We start from the raw sequence: 19,769 nt of genomic DNA, 5'->3' as shown, positions 1-19,769 counted from the left end.
CTAAAAATAAGGAATATCTGATATCACTTAAATGACAGAACCTCTCAATTTACCCTAATTACATGACGTAGTATGTGATAAATACACCTTTATTCAATTCTTTTAAGTTTGGTGTCTCAGGAAATCATTGTTGACTAAGTAGTAGTATGGATCATAGAACAGTATTATGATTAGAAGATGACATACAGATTCCTTTGGCAATTTGTCTCATGTGAATATCTCATTAAAAAAAAACAAGAAAACAACAACAACAAAACCCTTAATCAAGGGAGGGGTCTTACTAAACTAGTTAAGTCCTACATCTTAAATCTATTTAAAATCAAGTTTTTAAACACTCTTTAGATATGACCTTATATGCAACGAAGACTAACTCATATGTATAGAAATCTTCTAAACATGAAAAACGTACCAATAGTATATGTGAATCCAAGAAAATGAAAAACACAGAAGACTTGGAAGCTATTTTTGGGACAGCTGGAATTTCAGGTTCACAATGGAGAAATCAAATATTAAATTATGGTTAAATATTAACATTTTAAAACATTTGCTTATTTTTCTTTTAGAATGATAAAATTATACTTGGTGTTAGAAATAAACCTTTACTACCCAGTAAGATAGAAAAACCTTTACTACCTAGTAAGATAGTTATGAAAAGCCTTATACACTATGACATTTCAAAACAGAATTCAGTATGTACAAGTGAAAGAACATGAAAAGGAAACATAACAGAGTTGCTAACTAACCCCCCCCCGCCCCCCCCAATACAGGGAACTCACTAATTCAGTTTTATGTGGCATATATAAATGATCTTTTCAGGTCATGTCTCTATTTTAAAAAGTGTAGGGGCTTTCGTGAAAAGATTTAAAAATCGAACAAGTTTACTATTAATTTGAACAATGAGACAAAACATAGATTTTATTAGACAGAACTATCTATCCTTGGCTATTTTTAGGTGTTAAAGATGAGATTAAGTGTCTGTAAATATTATTAACAGACCATATTCTTTGTTAACCAGGTAAGTTATAGTTCACTGCCTACAATTCTGTGCCAGGTGGTAGGTGCTATACTTTCATCTCAAATTTCATTTTAAGACTGAGTTCTTATTACAAATGAATAGAAGTGTCTTCATGTGGCCAGAAGTTTAGAAATACTGGATAACTTCAGAATCCAAGCATTCTATAGTAATTTTGCAACCCTTTTGCTAAACAACCATGGTGGAATGGGGTCCTGGTATATAAACCTTAACTTTTCCTTCCCAGTTGCTTTAATTGATCTAGTGGGTCAGATAGAAATCAGTTGACTTTCTAAAATTACAACATGTAAAAGCTAGAGACTTAAGTTGATGAGACAAATTAACATTTCACCTTATCTCAACTACACCAACTAATGGAAGAGAGATACTAGAAAACGATACCTTTTTTGTTTCAAATTGTGCTTCTTCCTGACAGCATCTTCTGCAGTCAGGATCCAGCTGAAGCAGGTTAAACTGTCCAAGAAGATCACAAGAGCTGCAGAGCAAGTTGCTGGAGAAGCCTAACTCTCTGCAAGCTTCTGATGAAAACTCTGCCCCGAATGTAGACACCTGAAAATAAAATAATGAGAAATAAAACACTATTTCATATTTACATTGTAAAGCTTCCAAGAAAGGAAAACCTAGGGTTGTCAAAATTGAACACAGTAGAGATGAATTACTGAAATGCCTCATTTGGGGACAAATTCTTAATTATTTTTAAACTTTATAACCTTATGAGTCTTTGGCTCTTCCCAATTCCCTGACAAAATTTTTTCTTATTTTCTTAAAAACTTGCCATCTTTCAGCTTAGCTGAAATCTGAATTAACAAAAACATAATAGTTTATGGTATATATATTGCATATAAAAAACTTTATTAGACATTTAGAATTTTTTTGAAAAGGAATTTCCTTATGAAGAAAAATTCCCATGTCATTTTAAGAACTTAGTACCTGTTGATGTGGGCCTATGGAGTAACATTAACCTCTAGGTCTCTACCACATCCTACATACTTATCTTCACTAACATCTGGCAGGGGGAAGGGCGAGGAAGAGAATGGAGTGAGAAGAGCAGGAACGCGTCAGAAATAAAACTTTGGAGTGTAGGTACCAGCTCCACCGTTTATAAACTGTGTGACCCTGGGCAAGATAACCTCCCTTGGCTTTGATTTCCTCACGGATAAAGCACGGGGCAATAATTCTTACATAAAGTAGATTGCAGTAAAGATGAATGAAATGACTTAAGCAAGCAATGGGAACGACTGGCAAAAGCAGGCTTTCAAAAATATCTGTTCTGTTCCCTTGTCCATTCTTCATGCATGTCTCTGTAATACAGTATACCTTCATCTAAGGTCAATCTCTCTACCCAAGCTTGGGAATCTATCTTCTGCCATTTCCACAGGGATTTAATTTAATCGGTAACTCAATTCTTCAGTGTATTCAAGCCTCATGGTTCTAATTGCTTTCACCACATTCTGCCATTTCTGAATTGTTACTATAGTCTAGCTTCTGATCCAACCACTCTACTCAACTCGCCAAAAATCACTAGATGGTAAGGGACTCAAAACTATTCTAGCTCCAGCTGTTCCTTCCAAGGGCTGTCCTCCTTAAGTGCTGCTGTTTCTCATTTCTATTTTTGGCTCTCTTTGCTTTACATATTTTCTATAGATGACTGCATCTTTCCCAAGGCTTCAAATACCCACTTATTGAAAACTCCTCAGTCTTTTGAGTGTCAAACTTCTAAAGCCAACAGCCTAACCGACCTCATTTATATATTCTATTAGCATTGCAAATTCAAAATCTCCAACAGTGAAACTTCTCTTTTCTGCTTAAATCTATTCCTCCCAATGTTATCTGATATTTTAGTAAAATGGCACCATTTTCCCTGACCACCTTGTTGCCCAGGTCAGTCATCTTAGGTTTGTACATTCTTTGCCATTCTCATAAGCAATTAGTTAACAAGTTTTGACAATTGTTTCTTAAAGAGCTTTCAAATCATTTTTTTACCTCAGTGGCTTACATGGTCACTGCCAGTCCTAACTTTACTTCTCCAATCCCACCCTACTTTCAGCTATAATGAACTCCTAGAAGAATAAAATTCCTACTCATACAGTTGCTCATACTTTTCCTACATTTAAGACTCCCTTTTCATCTTGTTAACTTCAACTTACATCCAAGAACCTGATCAGATAGTAATTCTATTATGCTTCGGTGGCTAAATCAACTACTCAACTCCGTTATGGCAGCCCAAAAGCAGTCACAGACAATAATAAATGACTGTTTGTGTTCCAATAAAACTTTACAGGAACAGGGCTAGCTGATTTTGGCCCACTAGCTAGTTTGCCAACCTTTTTCTAGACAAACCAGGTAAATAAAAATCCTCACTTTCTGAAAATGTTGATCAACTAACTCATTGGGCTTGTGCTGGTCAATACCCTAATTTGATTCGTTATACATCTTTGATCTTATCTCAGTAATAATGTGGAATGTATGTATATTCAAAATAGATCCCAGTCTTAAGGGAAGCACCTAAGACAGGGCTACTGTATTAGTACTTTGAGTAATTTCTTGATTAGTGATATTAACCTATTTCACAGGTTAATTTGTATTTTCCGAAGATGGCCACACCAATACATACACATCATCCCATATGCTGTTCTTACGATGTGACTGGCAGTTCTCTACTGAGAAGTAGGAGTCTGTTTTTCCTCCCCTTGAATCTGGGCAGGGGCTAGTGACTGATTCTGATGAACAGAGTATAAAAGAAGGGATACAATGAGGTTTTTGAGGGCAGGTCATAAAAAAGGAAACAGCCTCTGAGTGGCTAGTGCTCCTACATGCTGTGTCTCTGCCTCTCTCAGAACACTCACCTTTGGAACTTGGCCATTGTGCTCTAAGGTAACCTAAATTAGAGGGACAACATGGAAAGTCCCATGTAGAGAGCAACTGAAGCTCCCAGCTGACAACCATCATCAATTAGTAGACATACGAATAAAGAACTTCACATTCAGCCCTTTCAGTTGAGATACCATAGAACACACAGCTTTCTTGTGACCTGTCTGAATTGCTGACCCACAGAATCTAAAAGCAAAATAATTGTTTTATACCACTAAATTTTACAGGGGTGTATTTTGCAGCTATGGTAACTAAAACAGGCAATAAAAGTGGAATCATTTTGAAACCACGAACTGCTTAACAATATAAGAAATTGTTATTACCAAAGCATATTTTACAAAACAAAAATCTTGAATGATCATGCAATCATATTATTTGATTTTATTCTGGTATCTATTGAGCACCTTCTGACAGGTGGCATAAATATGCAAAACATGTATTTTGGAGTCTGATGACATCTTGATTCAAATGCCAGCACAGAACAACCTTACTTCTGAATTTTTGAATAGGAATAACTACCATTTATCTTACAGAGTTTTGAAGATTAAAGGAGAAAAAGTACAGGAAACATCTAGTTCTACCCAGGACACTGTGGGTACTTGATAAATGTCTGCATTATTCCCAATTTCCAGTACTTTCAACCCTCTTAAGAACTACAAAACACCACTTATGTTTTAATTATTAGACATGAGATAAGAGAATAAGCGTAGTAGAGATACAAGATTAACTTGAGTTTCATGAGTGAACTACTTCTTTCTGGTCTTCTATCATTAGTTAGTTCTGCAGACTCAGGCTTTGTTTTGGGGGTGGGTAGAGAGAGGGAGCAAGACAATCTTAAGCAGGCTCCACATCCAGCATTAGCCCGACGTGGGGCTCCATCTCACAACCCTGAGATCATGGTCTGAGCCGAACTCAAGTTGGATGCTTTACTAAGCCACCCAGATGCCCCTCAAGGCTTTGAATCTAAGGATACTGGGAAATATTTTTAAGTATTTCACTGATAAATATCAAATATCAAATACTATAGGAGTTCAAAATTGTAAATTATTTCCTGCTCATTTTTTATTACCAAAAAGGAACTGAGTAACACTTAAATGTGCACCTTAATTAAGGCTAAACATTAAAATTTAAAATAATCAGTCACGCTTGTTAAGAAAGATACAGAGTCTAATCCTGACTGGGATAATCATTTAAATTTAATTTCTCCAGTTCAAAGTAGGACTGACAAGCTAAGAGACTCCATTTTCCCCCCCATACATTACTAACTGGTTTATTTTTCTAGTATTATTTCTTTGTAGATTTGGACTATAGACAGGGAAACTGGATTAGCCATATTGTAACATTATCTTTTCAGGCAGAAGTCTGGTATAGATATATATCCTATTATACATATATATTAGTTGTCTCTTAATTGGTCCTTAATCTCAGAAAACTCATAGGATTCTCATGCAATTGTAAACAGATTTCAAAAATGAGACTAAACCAAACAGATGGGTTTACAGAAGAACCCATGAAAACGAATACCAGAAACATAACCATTACAGCTGGTTCTCACAAAGCACCAGATATTTTGCCACACACTTTCCATCACTATTATTTAATTTTAACCGCTCTATGAAATAGGTTTATCCCCATTTTACAGACAGGGAAACACAGGCTTAGGATAGTTAAGGTAATCAAAGACAACACAGTAAACAGTAGATGGTAGCAACAAGATTCTAATCCTGATCAGCCCTCAAAACCCTTATTATTAACTACTGTATCTCCCAGAATCCTGGATACATCATTATGGTATACACCACTATGAATAATAACAAAAATGCTGGCCATTAAAATTGTGAGGTCCATCGGAACAAGGAATTTAACTTGTGAAGAAGGATGAGGTGTTACATCTCAAGATCAAAGATACAGAGTATTATCCCATATTGCTTCCAGTATATGAATAAATACTATGTAGGAGCTGAAAGAAGACTTGAATACCACTTAGTTTTGGGGTGCTCCTGAGAATCGCTCCGGTAGGATGTTACTTTTCTAATGCTAAAGCATACTCAGAATGCATTTTCAGAATTACTTTATATCCTCCCAGTTGTCACCTCATTGAAATGCTGATGACGATACACTGCTATTAACTTTAAATTAGGGCTACACATGGCATAATGGTAAAAACTTGTTTAGTCTAAGGACTTTGAGGTATAAATCAACAAAAGTAGGGGCTAAGTCCTCTCTCCATCTTGGTAGTTCAACCTCAAGGTGCCAAGAGATTCTCTCATTCTCTTTTTATTCATGTCAGGTTCCAAAGATTTTTTTTTAAAACACTGCCAACAACATGTTCCACCTGGTCTTTTCCCCTCCCCCACAGACGCACTGTGAAACGCAGTTTTATAACTCTTTAGTATTTTTCCAACAATCCCCCACACTTCCCTTTTCATTCTTAAGGTATTGCCTTATGTTAACACTACTACTCATTACTGAAGAAAGAGAAATAAACCTTGGGGAAGTTAAACTAGTTCAACAAAGGTGAACTGTTCAGGACTCGATTTTTGGAGTCATTTTGTATTTGTGGGAGTGAGTGGGGTTCATCACCAATCTACACAAACTATAGACATCCTAAGGATTCTGATAGCAAGGAACACAAGTCAACTACTTAGGAGGCCATTCACACTGCTGAGGGATGTTTTTTTTACTGAATACATATGAGGCACAATATTAAAAAATACCAAAAAAAGGTCTCTGCACTCCCTTTAAGCTACATTCTTGGCACAGGAGCAGGGCGAGTGGAGGGATACAAAAACACACGCAGAGGCCTGGTGCTGTTAAGATTGTGGATCTGTATAACAGAGGGTAAGACAGGATGATAGAATATGCAAAGGAAGAGAGTATTTCTGACTGCCTATCGGGAAATGGTATGAAATTAAACTTTACATTTTACCTAAACACTTTACTTTAGGCCTGACAGGGAGAATATGTATGTCAGATATGCTAAAACAAATGACTCCAATTCTTCACCTCTACCTTTTTGGCTCTTGCAGAAGTTCTGGGGATTAAGCCTGGCTAGACAAGTAAGTAACAGGTGAAACAGGCCTTGTTAAGGAAGGTTCAGAACAGATTTCACCTTAAAAGCAACAGGGAACCACTGAAGACTTTTTTTTTTTTTTTAAGATTTTATGTATTTGAGAGAGCTAGTGTGAGAGCAAGAGCAGAGGGAGAGGGAGAAGCAGACTCCCTCCTGAGTAGGGAACCAGGAGGGCAGGGTGAGTGGGGTGGTGAGGCTTGATCCCAGGACTCCAGGATCAGGACCTGGGCTGAGGCAGATGCTTAATCAAGGCTGAGCCCCCCAGGCGTCCCACCACTGAAGAATTTTAATAATAATAGATTTAAGTTTCAAAAAGACAACTTTCAATGCATTGTAGAGATTGGATTAGAAAGGGAGAAAATGAAATATGGAACCTGGTTTAAGGAAGCTGTTGTGGGCAAGCAAAATTTTAGGTACTGCTGGTGGATCCAGAATTAAGTGAACTGGCTTGGAGATTTTCAAGGGTTTAATGGTTAATTGGGTTCAGAGAGTGAAGATGACTTTTAAAATGACTACTTACTGGCTTGGGCAATTGGGAAGCTGACAAAGCCAACCATTTAGGTTCTGATAATTAGAAGAGTGAACCAGGAGGCAATTAATGCTAAGGAGAGAAATAATGGTGGTTTGAATGGGGGATTAACATTAAGGACAAGGATCTGAGAGATATTTAGGAAGGAAAGATTGACAAGACTTTGTAACTGCCTGATATGAGACATGTAAAAAAAAAAAAAAAGAGTCAAAGATAATACCCAACTCTCTGACTTACATTATGTAGATGGTCACAGTGGTAGATTACCTAATGGTCATAATGCCATTGCAGCTTTTACTCGTTAGGAGTGCTGCTCTGAGACTGCCGTGAAAAGAAGTTGGGTTGGCTTACTGGAGGATGAGAGATCACATGGAAGAGAACCACGTCACCCTTGCTGACAGCAAAGAATGAAGCCAACTTGGACCTTTCAGTTCAGCTGACCTACTAGCTCAACACAGCTCCATAATGAGCCAGAGGAGATCAACAGAGGAACTGTTGACAAATTATGAGAAATTTTATTTTAAGCCACCAAATTTTGGGATGGTTACACATCATTGATAATTAAAGACAGAAAAATCAGGAAAAGTCAATGTAAAATGTTATTCCTTATCTTTGCAAGGTGGTGAACTCAAATTACCTAAGATTGGCAAAAAACAAAAAAAAAAAACAAAAAAAAAACAAAAAAAAAACTACAACAACAAAAAAAACCACATGCACAAAAACAAAAAAACTCCAGTACAAAGTTTAGAGAAGGGTCTTCCAGTAATTTCTAAGGCACCAAATGCCTGAATAACAGAATACCGTAATACTAGAGAAGTTAAAAATCCACCTTTTAGGGGTTGCAGAAACAAAAAGGCACGATCTTCAAACTCTCCGAGGAAAGAAAAGCAGAGGCTGTTTGTAGAGGCCTTCGGTACAGGCCCTAACTCCCTTAAACTTCGCACGAGTTAATGAAACCAGGAATCCTAGGAGAAGAACTTTTCAGAAGGGTCAGCAAAGAGAATACTCGAAGAATTGAGCTGATTCATGAAATGTGTAAAAGCTCCTACACAGTGCCTAGACAAGAACAAGTCATTCACGTAGCAAAACATGGATTGCAACCTTCTCAGGAGGAATTAACCAATATTAATTGTGCACGAGTGAATAGAAAAATAAGACAAAAATCAGCCCTTCCTCATTCAAAGATTAAGAGCGTTATCTGTTGTGTCAGTAAAGAACTACATAGAAACGTTGGTTAACAGTGCCCGACTTTAAACGAGATGAAGGCTAGCATTAAAAAAATTTTTTTTTTCAAAGATAAATGATGCTCTAGTATCGAGTGGCTCCTTTACTGCAACAACACGGTCTAAAACCGCAGACGGCCCTGAAATGCATCCAGCAGCACGTGAATAAGAGAGACCAGAGAGAAAACGCTAGCGGTGAAATTAGAGACCACTGACCATTGAAAGGAAAAAAGGAAACAGGAAGTGTAGCCTGGACCAAAGATTTGGTGGTGGTGGTGGGGGGGTGGGGGTTCTTTTAAAATTTCGTAAGTCTTATCACAAGCAACGGTAGTCCCTTGTCCTCTGCCCGTCGGAAAACCATCTTCATTCCTTTCCGGGATTTATTGCCCCCCCCCCCCCCCCGCTGTGCGGTTTACACGTTTTTAGGTGGAACGCTGCAAAAGAGAAGCGCTACTCAAAAGAAGGTTAAGTACTACTCAAGATACTCTGAAGTCAAGAGAAAGCCGCTAGAAGTCGGGAAGGGAGGGGAAGGGGAAGGGGAAGGGAAGCATCAACCCGGGAACGAAGCCACGTCGCCTTCTGGGCGCAGCGGGCGCTAAGGAAGCCCAGTCCTCGCACTCTCCCCAAGCGTGGCTACCAACTCAGGACTGAATGTCTCGTCTTCCCCGGCGCAACAGTCCTCCCTCGCTCCGGGCCGCCGCGGAGGTGATGGCCACTCACCGCTTGAAGGACCGCAGCCAGCAGCAGCCGCAGCCGCAGCGCCGGTCCGGAGCCGCCCGCCGGGTCCAGGCGCCATCGCTACGCTCGGCCGTCGGCCTGCGGCTGCCCGGAGGACCCCTCCGCTAGGGGCGTCCACTCCGGAGCCTGATCCGAAGCTGGCTGCCAAGGGCCGTTGCCATCAAATCCCCTACTCCGCGGAGACGGCCGTTACCTAAGGGTAAATGGAAGCTTAAAAGGCCGTCACACATCTTTATATTTGAGATGAATATAAAGTCGCCGGGTCCTTTCGAAAACCCCTATCAGGCATTCTGCTAAAGCCCCCAAGTCCGAGCCGCTCCGAGCTCCTTCTTTTCATTCACGACGTTTCGTCCTGCCGCCAGGAAACCCCGCCTTCGCCGGTTTCGGCCGGCCTCCTTCTCCAGGGTTACCCAATCGCAGGCCGATTTGGTTGACACCCCTGGCAAAGGAAACCAACCGGAACACGAACCACGAGCGGAGGCTCCCGGGGTTCTTCGGGCCAATAGGCGCCACGGGACGGGAGCAGGGGGCGGGGCCTCTGGTTGCCGAGCAGCGTACGTGGATGCGTGCGCGTGGAGGCGGAGGGGGATGGGCAAGGGGGCGGAGCCGAGGGCGGCGCAGCCGCAGCCGCAGCGCTGGCGGAGGAGCGCGCGGCCGCGAGCGAAGGAGGGAGGGAAGGAAGGAAGAGAAGGAGGCGGGCGGGCAGGCAGGCGGGCGGGCGGGCGGGCGCGGGGGTCGGGGGCTGAGGCAGTAGGAGAGGCGAGAGCCCGGCAGCCGCTTCGCGCTGTTTGCTGCGCGGGCTTCTGGAGGGGGCGGCCGCCGAGTCGGTCCGGGAGAAGCGGGCACCGGCGGCGTCGGTGCTGGCGCCTGGGGGCGGGGGACCGGGGAGGCGAGAAGGGGGGTCGCTGCGGTGCTTCTCTGGCTGTCGCGCTCTCCTCGCCGTTCTCTCCCGGCTCGGTGGGCTCCCCCGCGGCGTCCGCCTCGCCTCCGGGGCCCCGCTCCCCGCCCCCCGCGGTATGTCTTGATCCCGAGCAGCGGGTTTCATGGGGCTCCTTAGGATTATGATGCCGCCCAAGTTGCAGCTGCTGGCGGTGGTGGCCTTCGCAGTGGCGATGCTCTTCTTGGAGAACCAAATCCAGAACCTGGAGGAGTCCCGATCGAAGCTGGGTAAGCAGCAGAGCCCCTCCGGGGTGAGTGGTGTGCAAGAGGCCGGGCCACAGGGAGGCATTGCAACCGGAGCAAGTGAGGCTTTTTGCGTCTAAACCTGCGATCTGGCTCGGGGGGGTGGGGGCAAGAGGGTGAAAGGGCTTGCAGAGAGAGCTGGGGCTGGGGGCATCGAAAACACAAGCTCTGGGGACGGTGTGAGTCGAGCTGGAGCGGCGTGCTGGGCTCGCGAGGTCGCCAAGGTGGGCTTTCCCGTGCCGAAGGGGGATCAGAAGTCGGCATTCCCCCGGGGGAGGCGGCAGGAGGACGCCGAACTCGCTGGGAGCGGGAACTGCTGCTGGAGGCAGAAACGCGCAGCCTCGGGTGTTTCCTGGAGTCTGCTGAAAGCCGCCCGAGCAGTGTCAGTCCAGGGGTATTCTGATTTGGGATGTGGGCACCTCTGGATACAGGTCCTTGCGGGGGACGGACAGGTTCACCAAGGGATGGATGCTCGGAAATGGAGGGAGATACTGGGAATGATGGGGAGTGAAAGAAATACACTGTAGTGAGTTGCACTCTTGTGCTGGGGGCAGCAAGGGACCACACAACCGACGGGAGAACTGGGCTGCCAAGGTAGGACAGGAAAGCAAATACAAAGCTTCAGCGTGATCCTGAAAGGAGGCATCCTGGCATTTAACTACTTTAAAAAAAATCTTTTTTTTTTTTTTTTTTTTGCGGGGCGGGGGGAAGCTAAATTTCATTAATATTCAGGTTTAAGAATAGGAATATGTATGTACGTGGCCCCCAGGAATGATGTAGTGAGCTTATAGGAGGAGGGAACGCTGAAGGGGAATTGCAGTTAAGACTTAGATTTGTAAAAAAAAAAAAAAAAAAAAAAAAAAAAAAAAAAGACAAATTTGTGAAAGGAAGAGTAAAATTACACAGTTAATACAGCATATGCTTAAGTAACTAAGGAGTTAACAGTGCTTACTTTAATGAGCGGAGGGGTCTGAAGTGTATAACGTTGGGGTATGAAGTTGTGAACGACCAGCAGAACGCACCGGTAATAGGTCCCATCCAATCAAGAGGGGACTTTGGCATTTGGGAGGCGTTTGGGATGGGGAGGAGGTGTTAAAAGAATGTTTGCGATACACTTTGATTTAAAAATGTACGTGGCATTTAAAAGTCGGCTCAAGAGGCGGTAGTTTGAATATGGAGAAGTAATGCGAAGTGATTTTATGTGTATACGTTCACCTCAGCAGCCTTTGAAATACTTTTTGAGAAGCAAGCACTTAAAATACCAGCAGCAAAATCATTTAGACCAAGTGACAGCCAGAAGCTGCTGTGGATGATAATTAACGTGAAGGGAAAAGTATTAGTAAATAGTTGTAACGTTAGAAATACAGCTGCCTATTTGTAGTTTTGGCAGACTTTGGAAAAAGCGTGGAAACGTTTTAAAGAGCCATCTATCAAATCTAATCGAAGTGCAACTAAAATTGAAGGAGGAGCTGAGGATAATTCCAGTCCTCAACGCTAGGGTAAAACTTACCTGTACAATTTTGAAGAGATACTAAGTTTATTTACCGTGATTTTATTAATGTGTCTTGTGTGATGGAAAAATTAATCACCTTCAACATTGACAATTGACCAAAACACGTTTCCTTTTTGTTTGGATCCACTTAGCATTCAGGGCCATATTCTGGCCTCATTAATGATCCAACTTTACAGAAAAAAATGACTCATCTTAGAGAAATTTGAAAGTTATGTTAAAATTAAGATTTGAACACATTGCAGTGGTTAGGATAACTTCAATTTTTTCTTTTTTTTGCCTCAGATTTTTTTCATAACACTTGAAAGTGGTTTCCATAGACACAACCTAATTGATTTTTAAAGAGAGGATTATCTTAACGTGTAGAAAGCCACAGGTAGAAGGTCTGTTTTTTTTTTTTTTTCATGATTGTTTACAAGAAACCTTTAAATTTCATCATAAATAGGAAGTACAGATCAAACCAAATACTCAAAAATGAGCCAAGAAGAGCTCAAATACAAAACGCTTGCAGGAAATATCAATGCTCTGGAGCTGCAAAAACATGGCAAGTAAAATGTGTAACTTTGTATCAGCAGTCTTGATTTTTTAAAAAGAAAAGCCTTACAAAAAGCAGTACTAAAAGAGTTATTACCAGTTAATAATCTTCCTTAGGGAAGGAAAGCAGAAGGCATAGTTTGACCATAGCCTCTATACCAGGCACTTCCATATGTGATATTCTTATGTAATCTTCCAAGAACACCATAGAAAGCTGTCTTTACAGATGCAGAAATAGGCTTATAGGTTATACATTTGACCACATAGCTAAAAGTGCTAAAGTCAGGATTGGAACCCAGGTACGTGTGATTCCAAATCAAGTGCTTCTTTAATTATACCAGGCTGCTTGGGACTTTATATTGACATTAGACCAAGATTTAGCAGTTTGAATAGAATTTTTAAATAGTAATATCAATGTTTAATTGCATTTATTGCTAAGAATGAATATAATTCTGGGAAAATCTAATTTCTGACACAAAGAAATTGGTTTAGTGTAATGTCTGCTCCTTGTTTATATCTAAATAATGAACATAATAATATTACACAATGAAATGACTGAAATAGTTTATTTCTGTTGTAGCATAAAAGTCTGGAGTTGTTTTCTCTAAGTGTAAGGGTTTTTGCAGGCTTATGCAAAAGTTATAAAGTTTACACAAATCTATCATTTTAGGGAAGTAGATTTCTTTTGTTACTTGGGAAGATTTTTTTCCCAACCAAGATTATGTACATTCTCTATATTTTGTTATAGTATCTTATAATTTTTATTTTTTACATTTAGTTCATTAAAGCATTTATACATTTATAGAGATTATTTCTTAAATGAATAGCAACTTATGGCAAATAATATATTAACGAATCATCTGTTTTCCTCTGTATGTTACAGTTCTTTTTTTCATATATTACAATTCCTTTTTTTCATATATTAAAATTTCCTATGTTTTTGGATTGATTTTGGACTCCATTTTTTCTACTAGTTACAGATTCCTTAAACTCTCAAGACCTATGATAGGCTTCAAGGCATCCATGAATTCTCTGAAATTATATGTATAGGTTTCATCAGATTTGCAAAGGCATATGTGATCCCCTTAATGGTAGGAAACACTGACTTGCAGTAGATGGTTCGTATTTAATGAAGCACATTTTTTATTTCTTTGTTTTTAATATTAGCATGTTATAACATGCAAGTTGTGAGTTACATTCAGGATACAAACACATTAGTTATGTAAAAAGTTCTCTGGGGTGTTATGTTGAAAAACTTTATTAAAATGTATACTTAATTTTTCTAATGAGATATGGGAGATAACATGGAGCCAATGAAAACTGTTACTTAGCTTACTACTTAGCTGTTAGAATGGCATATCCAAATTTGTTGCTTTTACAAAGTTTTTTTCTGAATCTCAAGAGATACCTGTTGCTAATGCTGACTGTTGAAAATAGTGCAATGAATTTGTTATATCAGTGTCAGAATTATATGCTTGATGATTTTCTTTTCTTTTCTTTCTTTGTTTTATTTAATTTATTTATGAGGGAGGTAGAGACATAGGAAGAGGGAGAAGCAGGCTCCCCACAAGGAGCCCCATGTGGGACTCAATCCTGGACCCCAGGATCACACCCTGAGCCAAAGGCAGATGCTCAACCGCTGAGCCACCCAGGCATCCCGATGATTTTATTTTCAATAAGATCTAAACATTTAAAATAATATCTGTTGTTCAAATGCTTTAACACCACTATGTGAGTTTGTGAACCTTAGGACATAATCTTTTAAATGAGGACAATTACTCTGAATGGATTATGTATTCCTCTTTACTGGTGAAAATTGTGTTACTCTTTTTACTCTTAAAATCCTCCTAAACTAGTGAACTAACTCCAGGAAAAAGGTTGAGACTGCTCTTTGGAATTTGGTAGTATTTAAAGTACCTGAAATCATGTAACAATATCTGTGATGTTGCCAAGAATGCTGGATTTTTCTACTTTTGAAATTGTTGGAAATTTTCACAGGATCTACTGCTTAGAAGACCTTGGATTAATTAGAATGCAGTCATTCTAGAATTGCTAATTAGTGCTTCACTTTTGAGTCCTGGATAGGATATCTAGTGCTATGAAGTAGTCACTGGAAACAATTGATCTCAATTAAGGTAATCCCAGGATGTCTGTCTACCACTCTATTAAGACTTCTAATAGCTTTTTGGCACCTGGTGGAATTGAAATAATGAATATTCAAACACTGCTCTCCAGAAGACCACTTCTGAAGGATGTTCTTATAGATATCTGGATTTTACAGCCATTGTTCACTATAGCTTGATTATTTACAATTATCTACCCACCTACTAGTAACTGTGTTTATGCACTCTGCCTCTTAACCATAGATGAACTGCCTGTTGGGCCACTTGTGCACCTGAACGAGTTTTCTAACCTACAAGGCAGGATTCCAGAAGTTTTCCTTCATTCTTCTATAATCATCACTTCTCTTTCTGCTTGAGTATTCTCACTAGCATATGAACATGCTATTATTTCCTCTATCCCAAAACCAAAACAATACATTTTTAAAAAGATTTATTTATTCATGAGAGACAGAGAGAGGCAGAGACATAGGCAAAAGGAGAGGCAGGCTCCCTGTGGGGAGCCCAATGCGGGACTTGATCCCAGGGCCCCGAGATGCTCAACCGCTGAGCCACCCAGGCATCCCCATCAATACTTTCTTGACTACCCTTTTCTCAACCAACCTTTGTACAAATTTTGTATTCCCTTTGCAATAAAACTAAAAACTTGCTTAGTCTCACTGACTCTAATTGTCAAACTCACCGGTAATTTCCCTAAATCCTGTGGTCAATTTTTGGTCTTCGTTTGGTTTGACCTATCCGCAAAATTTAACACAATTGGTCACTTTTTCTTTTTTTCATAGATTTTCTTCTAAGATACTATACTCTTGGTTTTCTTCCCACCTCATTGGTGGTTACTTCTCTGAATCTTGTGTTAGAGTCTCCTTTTCTCCTCAACCTCTTAGCATAAGAATAGCCCAGGGCTCAGTTCTTGGAACTCTTCCCTATTTATTCTCCCTCAGTTGGTGATTTATATGCTGACAACTTCCAAATATATATTTCTTTTTTTTTTTTTTTTTTATGATAGTCACAGAGAGAGAGAGAGAGAGAGAGAGGCAGAGACATAGGCAGAGGGAGAAGCAGGCCCCATGCACCGGGAGCCTGATGTGGGATTCGATCCTGGGTCTCCAGGATCACGCCCTGGGCCAAAGGCAGGCGCCAAACCACTGCGCCACACAGGGATCCCCAAATATATATTTCTAATTCAAGTTTATTTCCTAGGAATTTGGCTAACCACTTGAGTTTTGTCTTTGAGTAATTAAGAGACATCTCAAGCTCAAAGTGTCCAAAATGGATTTTCTGATATCTCTGTCCACTGCCTCGTCCAACCTGAATCCCTTTTATCTTTGACGTTCCCTATCTCAGTTGATGGCAGCTCTATCCTTTCAGTTGCCAGGGTTTTACTTGACTTTTCTTTTTTCACACTCTGCATCTAATCTGTCAGAAAAATCTTGTTAGCTTTACCTTCAAATATTTCTAGAATATGACTACTATTCTGCCTTTGCACTGTTTTCACCGTAATTCAAGATACCATCATCTTTTCCCTGGATTACTGCCATGTCTTAACTAGTCTGTCTGCTTCCATTCTTGACTTTCTACAGACTATTCTTCTTTTTTTTTTTTAATTTATTCATGAGAGAGACAGAGAGAGAGAAACAGAGACACAGGCAGAGGAAAAAGCAGGCTCCACACAGGGAGCCTGACTTGGGACTCGATCCTGGGACTCCAGGATCACTCCCTGGGCCGAAGGCAGGTGCCAAACCGCAGAGCCACCCAGGGATCCCCTTTACAGACTATTCTTAATATAACAGCTAGAGTGATCCTTTTAAGATGTAAATCAAATCACATCGCGTCCCTCTGTATAAAACTGTTGAGGGCAGCCCGGGTGGCTCAGCGGTTTGGCACTGCCTTCGGCTCAGGGTGTGATCCTGGAGACCCAGGGTCGAGTCCCGCGCGTTGGGCTCCCTGCATGGAGCCTGCTTCTCCCTCTGCCTGTGTCTCTGCCTCTCTCTCTCTCTCTCTCTCTCTGTGTGTGTGTCTCTCATGAATAAATGAATAAAATCTTTAAAAAAAACCCAAAAACCTCTTGAGAGGTTATCACTCCTGAATTAGAGTGATACTAGCTGCTTTTAAAACAAAGCCCACAGTTTTATTGGCTGAACATGGTAAATAACTTTTTTTTTTTCCTGTTCACATATTAGGTGATTATTTTGGTGGATAGTTTTCCTCTACATGGGTGATTGATTAGGGTCTTGGGTACTCCTGTCATCTAGTTCTATCATTCAGGCTTTGGAGTTCTCTGCTGTCAGCCCTGAGAAGGGGCAAGAAAAGGGTGAGGAGGTCCCCTTTTCTAAACTTTTCGGTCTCTCTTATCTTCAGTTTATTGGTGAGGACTATTCACTATCTATATGGAAGGAGTGTGGGGTTGGGAAATGGGGTTTTTAGTTGGCAATTTCTTACCAGTTACAACTGTGTATTATAGAAGGGGGCAGCATACATTTGAATTTTTTGAAGCCCTTTGCATAAATCCTAAAATTTATTTAGATTTGTTTTATGCTTCAGCATATAAACTGTCTCAGTAAGTGTACTGTGTGACTATTTTTCAATGTATATTGTTATAGTGTGGAATATGCAGTACATGTCAATTAGGTCTAATTGGTTGGTAAAGTTGTACTTCTATATCCTTGATCATCTTTCTGCTTTCTTCTTGCATCAATTATAGACAGAGGGGTTTTGAAGTCTCTGATAATAATTGTGGCTTTGTCTGTTTTTGCTTGAAGCTCTGTTATTTTTTGCTCCATGTATTTTGAAGTACTATGATTAGGTGCATAAATGTGTAGGAATGTCACGTCTTCTTGACTAATTAACTCCTTTTTCTTTATGAGATGACCCCTTTTATCCTTGGTAATGTTCTTTGCTTTGAAACCTACTTGATCTGATTAGCCACTTTGGTTTTCTTTTGATTAGTGTCAGCATGATAGATCTTTTTCCATATTTTGATATTACATTGTTTGTATCTTTTTATTTAAAGTGAATTTTGTATAGGCAGCATGTAGTTGGGGCTTGCATCCAATTTCAAAATCCTCCTTATAAATGGTGGTGTTTAGAGCATTTACTGTTAATGTAATTATTGATGTGGTTGGGCTTAAATGTGTGAGTTCTTAATTGTTTTGCATTTGCTCCATCCATTCCTTGTTTCCCCCATTCTCTTTTTTTGGCTTCTTTAGGATTTAATTGAGTACTTTGCTATTCCATTTTATCTCATTTGTTAATTTATAAGCAGTGCACTTCCGTGTGATTTTTTTTTTTTTTTTTTTTTAGTGGTTGCTTTAGGGTTTATGGCATACATTATAGTATGTCATATGTAAGAACCTTAATTATACTTCCATTTCCTGTCTCTTGGCTTTTGCTACTGTTATTATATATTTTAGTTTAACATATAGGTTCCATAATAGTTATTTTAAATAGCTCTCTTTTAAAGAGATTAAAAATTCCTGTTTTTTATTTACTCATCCATTTTCCATTCCCAGTGCTCTTCATTCCTTTGTGTAGATGCATGTTTCATCTGGTACTATTTTCCCTTAATCCTGAAGAATTTCCTTTAAAATTAATCATGCTGGGGTGCCTGGGTGGCTCAGTCACTTAAGAACCTGCTTTGGGCTCAGGTTGTGATCCCAGGGTCTTGGGATAGAGCCCTGCTTTGGGCTCCCAGCTCAGTGGGGAGTCTGCTTCTCCCTGTTCCCCTGTGCCTCCCCACTATTTGTTCTCTCTTTGTCTGAAACAAATAAAATTGCAAGGGGACTAAAATTAGTTGGTGATGAATTCTTTTCACTTTTGTATGTCTGAAAAAGTCCCTAGTTGCCTTAGATATTTTTGCTGGGTATATAATTTTAGGTTGATATTTTTTTTTTCTTTCGGTGCTTTACAAATGTTGCTCCATTGTCTTTTGGCTCACATTGTTTCTTATGAGGCTGCATCATTATTATCTTTGTTAAGCTGTACATAATGTCCTTTTTCTTTTGACTGCTTTTAAGATTTTCACTAGGTTTTAAGTAACTAAAATGGGCCTTGCTGTAATTTTCTTCATGTTTTAATATGCATATTATGTTAGTTAATATTTTTGATACAGTGTATGTTATTTTGGTTAATAGTAACTTAAAAAATATGAATTAAGTTTTAGCTGCACAGTGTAAACATCATAACTGAAGTCCTACTGCAAAAATGAATTTTTATCTCGTCTTCAGTAAAGAGAGTTGTAAACTCAGCCCTTCTTTTTGTTCACCTGAAAGGAGCTTAGTGAGTAGGGCTATCTGTGGTTTTTCCAATTTCTAAGGTGTAATGTAAAAAGACAATGTCTTAAGTAGTCATTGATAAATCTAATATTTCGAATATAGGGAGGAATGTTGGAGCTTTGAGTAAAATGAATTGTTGAATTAAAATTGATAAAATCCTCCTCCAGCCTTGCATTTAATTGTTTTAGCTTTGTTCATATTATACTAAAACTAGTTCAACAGTTGATTTTGACATGAAGATTGTTGGTCAAATACAACTGAGAAGTTTGTGATTATTTTGTGTTTAGATTTTAGGAAGCTGCCTCTAATTACCAGTATTTTTAATTACACCATAGTATTTTTTAATAAAATACAGCCATCTCCAATAAAGTGTTGCCATGTTCCGTGTGTTATACACCTGTGGCAGAAAGCCAGCGTAGCTAAATTTTTTCCTTCGTAGAAGAACTAATTAGAAAAACTGGCTTAACATGATCTTAAGGTATATTTAAGTGAACAGCTTCTTCATTTTGTTAAATAGGATGGAATAAAAACCATTCACCATTGTCCTCTAGAACATAAATTTCTTTTTTTTTTAATTTTTTTAATTTATTTTTTATTTATTTATTTATGATAGTCACAGAGACAGAGAGAGAGAGAGAGAGAGGCAGAGACACAGGCAGAGGGAGAGGCAGAGACACAGGCAGAG

General features: G+C 39.7%; 2 protein-coding genes and 1 long non-coding RNA gene across 4 annotated transcripts in view; 2 read left to right on the top strand and 1 right to left on the bottom strand.

Annotated features, from left to right (window-relative positions):
• Nucleotides 1-1,621, top strand: part of LOC111096415 — a 37,545-nt gene extending 35,924 nt beyond the window's left edge. The window contains exon 2 of the long non-coding RNA XR_005361308.1: nucleotides 1,449-1,621. This is a non-coding gene — a long non-coding RNA (uncharacterized LOC111096415). The remainder of the gene's footprint in view (nucleotides 1-1,448) is intronic.
• Nucleotides 1-9,810, bottom strand: part of SELENOF (selenoprotein F) — a 41,650-nt gene extending 31,840 nt beyond the window's left edge. Inside the window, 3 exon segments of the mRNA NM_001114760.2 lie at nucleotides 1,415-1,582; nucleotides 9,450-9,498; nucleotides 9,500-9,810. Coding sequence (NP_001108232.1) covers nucleotides 1,415-1,582; nucleotides 9,450-9,498; nucleotides 9,500-9,525 — 243 coding nt within the window. The 5' untranslated portion in view covers nucleotides 9,526-9,810.
• A 389-nt stretch (nucleotides 9,811-10,199) lies between these two features.
• HS2ST1 (heparan sulfate 2-O-sulfotransferase 1) overlaps nucleotides 10,200-19,769 on the top strand; it is a 173,764-nt gene continuing 164,194 nt past the window's right edge. The window contains exon 1 of one of the 2 annotated variants that reach the window (XM_038541464.1): nucleotides 10,200-10,634. In XM_038541464.1, the coding sequence (XP_038397392.1) occupies nucleotides 10,511-10,634 (124 nt within the window). In that variant the 5' untranslated portion in view covers nucleotides 10,200-10,510. The remainder of the gene's footprint in view (nucleotides 10,635-19,769) is intronic. The other variant, XM_038541465.1, reaches the window with a different exon arrangement.

This window comes from Canis lupus, chromosome 6 (genome assembly GCF_011100685.1).
Source record: "Canis lupus familiaris isolate Mischka breed German Shepherd chromosome 6, alternate assembly UU_Cfam_GSD_1.0, whole genome shotgun sequence".
In the NCBI taxonomy this organism is placed as follows: Eukaryota; Metazoa; Chordata; class Mammalia; order Carnivora; family Canidae; genus Canis; species Canis lupus.
The sequence above is the reverse complement of the archived record's forward strand: the minus strand, read 5'-3'. Positions and strand labels throughout refer to the sequence as shown.